General features: G+C 47.9%; 1 protein-coding gene across 2 annotated transcripts in view; it reads left to right on the forward strand.

Annotated features, from left to right (window-relative positions):
• The window catches only part of LOC138504018 (WD repeat-containing protein 76-like), a 71,648-nt gene extending 65,277 nt beyond the window's left edge, over window positions 1–6,371 (forward strand). For both annotated transcript variants that reach the window (XM_069624187.1, XM_069624188.1), the window contains 2 exons: window positions 2,914–2,970; window positions 5,521–6,371. In XM_069624187.1, coding sequence (XP_069480288.1) covers window positions 2,914–2,970; window positions 5,521–5,773 — 310 coding nt within the window. In that variant the 3' untranslated portion in view covers window positions 5,774–6,371. The remainder of the gene's footprint in view (window positions 1–2,913; window positions 2,971–5,520) is intronic.
• Window positions 6,372–7,735: the final 1,364 nt, after the last annotated feature.

Raw genomic sequence — 7,735 nt, forward strand, 5'->3', positions numbered from 1 at the left:
GTGCATCTTGAGCCGTCGCCTTCGCGCCATCCATCATCTGCACTGGTTTGGTGAATGCTCCAATTGACAACTGTTTCCCTTTGTTTCTATTCCTTTTAGATGCCATTGTAGCCCCCCTTACAATGTAGCTCTCTTTTCTGCTCCAGTACATGTGGTGCTGTCACTTGTTTACCCCAGTGCTGTGTTGGGGGGTGTTTCTGCTGTTATAGAGGCACGTTCTGTATCTTATCTTTACATGGTCTTGTCCTGGGACTCGTGCCTCCGGCTTACTCCGGTGTCTTCTCTCAGTTGCCTATGCAGTTGGGATCTTTGTATTGCATGTACTTCATGTGTTTCTTGCCCTCTCCTTTTGTCCATAGGCTTTCCAGTGGGTGCTACTGGGTTGAATGGTGTGTTCATAGTCTTTCCCACCGTCCTCCAATTACTGGTCTTTACACTACCTCAGGGCACCTCTCTGTTGCGCTTACAATTGCAGTGTCTTCTGAACCGCCCAGCTAGGTACTCCCCTTCTGCAATTGTCCTTGCGTTCAGTTGGCACTCTGTGTTTGCCCGTTACTGCCAAGTGCTCCCACTGGGTCTGGCCGGCCTAATCCAGGGGGGCGGGAGGAACAGCGTCTCGCAATCTGCACCTGGTTCATACATCCCATTTTGTGGGCCAATTCTGCATCTTCAGAGGCTCTGTGTTCCCAAGCACCTTGAAAAGTCTTCAATCACTGATATGTCTATACGCTTGCTGATGAGGTTGCTGCAATTCACTCCACCAGCAGGGGGCCCAGTGGATGTTGGTTTATCCAGTGTTACCACTCCCTTGCCGGATTACACTCTCCAGGGCCTGATCTATGGCAGCTATGATTCTAATTGGCCCAATATCAACCTTCAGAATGTCAAAGGCCCTGGTGTACTTCTATCTCCACACTGACACAACACTGCTTGCCTACACCAGTCTGTCGTTCCCCCTCTCACTTTCCGTACTGTTTGTACTATTCCGATCTGTCTGACGTGTTCAGCCCTGCGGTGTCGTAGTTGTCCTGCATGGCCTTGTCTTTACTTGAGCCGGGCCTGCGTGTTTCCTGAATTCCCCTTCTGCAACATACCCTGCTTCAGCTTTTGTTCCTTTGCACGCCTGCTGTGCTAGCACTCAGGCAGTTGTGCTCCCCAACGAGCGTTCAGTGTCTTCTCATCTCCTATAGTGTTTCGTTCATGAGGTAAGCCACCCCGTGTTGTTCATCGGCTCTTCATCCACCATATGTGAGCCTTGCACTCATTCTTTGCACGTGTCAATTTCACCATTTCGGAAAGGCGATCTCTGCTTTCCGTAGTTGTTACTGTATCGCCCAGCTCCCTCACTGCTACAGTGTTCACACCGAAGTCTGAAGTATTCTGCTGTTCTAGCTTCCGATTTAGCGAATATCATTAGTGCAGCAGGGGACGCCCGGTCAATCTTGTTATCTCCTCGGGTGGCTCTGGCGTTACCAGCCCCTTCTGTCAGTCTTCCTTTTTGTTCGCATGTAGCGCACACCGTGTTCGACCATCCGGTGGGCTTATATCAGTCTCTCGGATCTACCACATCTACGACGCTCCTTCGCAGCTGTTAAACAGCCTTCCACTCTGCTGCTGTAGGGTCTCTTGCGCTCGATGTCCTCATGCACAGCCGCTGTTTACTTTCCTCTCTGTCCAATCGCACGGCGTACTTCAATCAGGGGGCCTCCTTACGACCCGGGCGGTAAGGGATTACCGGTACCGGTAAGGGCACCAGTGCCGAAAAATCCCTTACCGCCCTATTCCGAGGTCGCTTTGCGGGTCCTCCCTCCCTCCCTAGTTTTACCCGGCATTAAGGAACCGCAAAGGGACTTTGGAGCTAATAACGGAATGGGGCAGTAATAGCTCCGTTCACATGGGCGGAGTCAGTATGGGTTTGGAGGCAGCCATGGCACTAATAGCGCCATGGTTACCTCCAAACTCGTAATGACCCCAGGGTCTGCTTTTGTTTGGCTTCAGCGCAGCTCTTCTTCTGATGTAACTGCCCCATGGCTATTTCATTTGTTCTCAGTTAGCCGCCATCTTGTTTGTCCCGCTGATAAGATTCTGCAAACTTCTCCAGCCCACAGTTTGCAATCCATGCTGCAATTCTCACCAGAGTTGTGATCTTAATATGCAATGTGTATGCATGCTGCAGTAGCTTCGATTTTGCATCACCCAACTGCCTCGGAGCACGTGTGAGTGTCAGGATCATTAGAGGATCTGCAGGAGCACATCAGAGTCACGTCCTATTCCGTGCCGATGTAGCCACGTCGCCCTAGTAAAACAAAGTTCTTGCTGAATGAATCCTTTCATCATTGTTCGATTTGTCCAGCATCTTAGGGCTTAATGAAGGCTTTAAACTTTGATGTTTTATTTTCAGGCGATGTAGTATGCATGTGCTGGGTTTTTGGAGGGATTCACTCAACTGCGTCCCACCTAAAGATGAGAAACTTTCCACACAAAAAAGTGAACATTCTTGTATCCGTGTGTAGGCATTTTGTCTTGGGTGGTCTGGTAGAATTTCCCATTGTGTTGAAACGAATGTTGCATTAAAAGTTTTCTGACAAGTGTTTTGACTGTTAACCGTGGCATTTTGGAAGTAGATTGTGTACATTACGCACAGCCCGTAGTAAATGTATTTATTTTTGTGTCTACAAGTGTGACTTTACCCAATGGGGTCTGCAACCGTTTCTCCCCAGATGTGTTGGACTACAGTTCGCCCTAACCAGCACAGTCCATGCTGTGGGATCATGGGAGTTGTAGTCCAAAAACATCAGTGAGCCATAAATTGCAGAGCCTTGAAGTATGTGGTTTGGATCTAAATACTCCTGGTGCTCTAGGACCTCATATAAAAACTGCCTGGCCATTTAATTTGTCTTTGCTTCTTGCCAGGGTCTACGACACCAGCAGTCTGCATGCAGAATCACCCACAATTCTCCTGTCCCTTAAGTAAGTTGGAGCTTGTTTAAAACGCAAAGTGCTGCAGCCTTTTGATCTTGTCTGTTTCATTTACTGCCTTCTTTTCCAAGGTGGGGTGCACTTTTTTCCCCCCTCTCCTTCAATTCATACTCGATCAACATTTAGTTATTGGCTCAGCAACCTTCCTTCCTCCGCAAGCTGCTGCCTTGCGCCGCACACGAGTAGCTGTGATATCCCCATACCCTGACCAGGATGCAGTGCAGTTTTTTTTTTTAAACTTTATTTATTGATGGTCATGTCATCTACGTACAGCACAATTAAATGGAACACAATGTAAAAGCGGCATTACTTTTCCAATGGCACAGTATATTCAAGTTACATATAATCATAGTGCTGTCCTAGTAGAGGCTTCATCATCCGATACCCTGTCACAGAGGTACATTCTAAATGGGGCCCAAATATCCTTAGGACGACTTGTCCCGTGCAATGTCATCACATATTGTTCTTCACATTCATTAATAAATGTTAATTCCTTGAGAAAATGTTTGGGACGTGGCGCATGCGGCCTCTTCCAACTTTGTAATATACATTTTTTCGCTATCACACAGGACACAGTAAATAGTCTTCTTGTGTTTTCCGCTGCTTTCCCAATATACCCAAACAGATATTTCTGGCCGGTGAGAGAGGCCGGTATTTGCGTTATCTCCACAATGATCTCGGCCACTTCTCGCCAGAACCCAGCAACCAATGGGCAGGCCCAGTACATATGAACGAGTCTGCCCGTGGGTCCCCACATTTCTGACAGCTCCCATGCAGTTCTCAGGGAACTTGGCCATCTTGGCCGGCGTATAATGTGACTTATTCAAATCAAGCAGAGGCCCGCATTTAATGAGATGGACTTGAATAGTTGGCAGTACTTCAGCCATTTCTCCTCGGTGATCGCTGCCTCCCAAGTAGTTTTGACTGTGTTTAAGGACAGGGAGTGTGTTTGTATCATGGCGTATATTTTGGATATACCACGTCTAGTCCCAGGGTCCATGGCCCGCACACTGGCACCGGCAAGGGAGTAATAACACTGGATAAACCAACATCCACTGGGCCCCCTGCTGGTGGAGTGAATTGCAGCAACCTCATCATGAGAGGTTGGTTTGTCCAGGAATGACGGCCATCTGGCACTGATTGCTGCTTTCATGTGGTGATACTGTCCCAACAAACTGTCTTAACAAAGTCTCCCAGGGTCACATATTTCCCATTTGGAAACATATCCCGTAGTATTATCTCACCATTGGGGTCCCAAATCCTCCATAAATCTCCATCAAATGAGGGTGAGTTCCCGGGGAAATTGATGCAGTGCAGTTTCTAGCGAAAAGCCAATGTTGACCCCCACCGCTAAAGAATTCACAGGGCCATTTAGTGGAAGATGGCGCTTCCGTTTTTTGTTTTGCATTGTTTCTCCGCAATTAGTCTAGCACTCCTGTGAAGGTGGTGCTACTCTTCTGCATTGCACTGAGTACAACAATACAATCCACTTTTCATTAATTGGCCTTTCGGGCTGTGTTTTCTGCTGCTGTGTACACCAGTACATCAGGGCGGCCTGAAGTTTGTTGAAGGAAGGTGCAGTCCTCCACCTGCCGAGAAGGGTCCCCTTAGGAAGGATTCCCCCTTGCTACTTCACACTCAGCAGATGTCAAAGCAGCAGTTGTTAGCACCATGCCTGCTGTTTTAATAACATTTTTTCTTAGTTTTGGCTATTAGGTGGCACTAAATAAGCTGAAACTATTGCATTGAAGTACAACTAGGTGGGATATGAGGAGGTACACAAAGCTTGCATATGTTGGGTTATTTACCCACCCATTCACTTCCTATGCAAACTCATGTGGCCATTCCCACACACTCCCTGCCGTTAAGCACTAGAAACACATCCTTCTCTTTTGAGCTAGTTCTATCAAGCAGGAACATCACTCTGTGCTCAGAGTGCCTGCAGTCTTATTTCAAAGCAACTTCTGATAGTTAACTTAATTGAAGTAGTGTATTGCTACTGGTTTAATAAATCGGCCTTAACAAGTGTGCTTTCAGCCACTTGATTTATAAGCAGTTTGCATGCCCTTAACTGAAGTTCTGTTTGGCTTGTGGGTATTAGATAGGCATTTGCCGGACACTGCTATTATATACCCAGTTACTCGCACCATTTTGCAGCAGCTACCATTAATGGCCAGTTTGTACCATTACAGAAGTATCTGGCAAATGCCTAGCTCATGCCTACACAAGAAAGTGATGCTGTGGTCCTGGTTCCTCAAATCACATAAATGCTGCCTCCAATATCTATACTGCCAGGTGACGCAGGAACTTTAGCTTCCTGTGCTAAACTTCCTAATTTCTCTTTAGAGGGATTGGGGGTTGGTAAAGAGCCACTCCTCACTAGACATGGCCACTTCCACATTGTCAGCACGGTATAATGTGTGTTCAAATAAATTAAAGGTGTATTCAACCCCACAACTCTGATTAAGGTATTATATAAACATTGATTTGTACTTTTTTTTTGCTTTTCAAATTCTAATGTTTCTTGCTGTCCCATTTCAGGCACAATAACACTACTAGCTGGCTAACCAGGTTCCGGCCAGTGTGGGACCCCAGGCAGGAGGACTGCTTCGTGGTGGGTAGCATGGAACGCCCTCGTCAGATTGATATATTCCATGAGAGTGGCGAGCTCGTACATGCCTTTACCAATGAGGATTGCCTGGGATCTGTGTGCTCCATCAATGTCCTGCATCCCACCAGGAACCTCCTAGTAGGGGGCAACGCAAGTGGCCGTCTGCATGTATTCATGGACTAACTGGCACTGCATGCTTGGGTTCCTGTGCTGGAGGTGGTTGCCTTTTGTTCTCTTTTGTACTGTCAAGGAATGCTTATGGTTTGGGTGTTCATCAAGTCCCTTTGTTTTCATATAATTGAGCACTTTCTTTGTTTCACCATATTTTCAGCCTGATTTGTGGGCATCCACGTTGGCTGTCGCCTCAGTACAAACTCATCAGTCGCAGGGGGGGGGGGGGCTGGTGAGGACTGACTCAGTCTAATGCTGAAACCTAATTGGGCTGCACAATCGCTGAAGACCCCTTGTTTTGGGTGACCCAGTGTGGTGCAGTTTCAGTTAAAGTTGAGTGTGTCTCTGTTGTGTATAGTGTCACCTGTATGGTGTTGCATGGTGGGATTGCCCAAAATCCACTTAAAAACGTAAACGCCTAGTTTTCTGGGGGTGGGGAGAGGGCGAGGCCTGTCAGCAGTGTCTCCATAAAACGCTTGCCACCCTTTAAAATTGCGTTCAAACCCCCCACTCCCCTCCTTTTGTGTAGTTTGTTCCACCCCACTTTTTTGTCACTTTTTATTGATATTAAAGAAGTTATTTAACGCTTTTGATTTTACTACAAACCTCTTGCCACCTATCTTGTTCTAATGGATAAAGGTCCTGTTTTGTACCATTGAATTGGACTCCATGGGTATGTTATATTGCAATATAAAGTGGTTTACTGCTGATTTACTTGACTGCTGTCTGTAATCTGAAAACATCAAGAAGTAGCCTGGAACTGCACCAATGACCAGTTCCTACACATTTTTAAACCAAAAGCCTTAGTTATGCAGTGGAAAGAAATTCAAGCAAGAGACCTAGGTGGTTGCTTGTGCAATTTGTGGTTCTCTGGAGCCTGTGCTTTATTTATGGTGGGAACGGTTGGTTTTGGCTTGCATGCAAAGATTTCTTTGGATCAGCTTGCATTCTGTGTGCAATATTGGTCTCTTCCAACCCATACATTGGCCCTCATTACGACCCTGGCGGAAAGTGACTGACCGGACCGCCACAGCGTAAATAGCGTTTCCGCCATTGCACGAAGGAGCAAAGTGCGGCCCATTCCGACCCATCGGGCACGAGCACCACGGCATGGCGGAAGTGCAAAGTCCGCGATGGCGGAAATGACCCCAAAACGGCCCACACCGCCGCCGTACGGCGCCCTAGGTGCAATACCGCCACCCATCACAGCGGACACCGCAGTGTGCGCCTACCGGAAAGTACGGTGACCAGAAATATACGGAAACGGAAGTAAAAACATGGGCCCGGAACGGGAAACATCCCGCCGTACACCTATAAAACCACAAAAACCACACAACCACCAAAAACACTACCCTGAGACACACCCCAACCCGTCATCCACCCTAGCGAAACCAAGAAAAATGGGAAAAGTAGCGAAGAAAGCGTGCGACCGCAAGCGGCAGGTCCACTTCTCCCGTGAGGAACTCACCGTGCTAACAGAGACCCTCCAGGAGAATGCAGCCGTCGTCTTCTCCACGCAAATGACCAGGACGGCACTTGCGAACAAGAAGGCCATATGGGCTCTGGTGGCACAGCGGGTAAGTGCGGTGGGGACCGCACCCCGCAACCCACAGCAATGCAGAAAGCGATGGGACGACCTGCGGATACGCGTCCGCAGCATACTCTCTGCCAACCGCAACATTGCCACAGCCACCGGGGGAGGTCCTGAATCACCCATCAAGTTGACCCCCTGGGAAGAAATCTGTGCCTCCACCATCGGAATGGAGAGCATAGAGGGAGTCGGAGGGATGGAGAAAGGAGTGCAGACATCCGAAGAATCAGGTAGGTGGGCCAGATAAAACAATGCTAAATCCACAATGTCCAATCATGTGAAGTACCATGTGTCCACATAGTGCAACAGAAACACATGTCCAGGAGAACGTCCACACACATCGGCCTGATAGCGCACGTTAAAACCCACAATAAATACATAAT

Source organism: Ambystoma mexicanum, chromosome 11, assembly GCF_040938575.1.
Source record: "Ambystoma mexicanum isolate Mex_15411 chromosome 11, UKY_AmexF1_1, whole genome shotgun sequence".
NCBI classification, from domain to species: Eukaryota; Metazoa; Chordata; class Amphibia; order Caudata; family Ambystomatidae; genus Ambystoma; species Ambystoma mexicanum.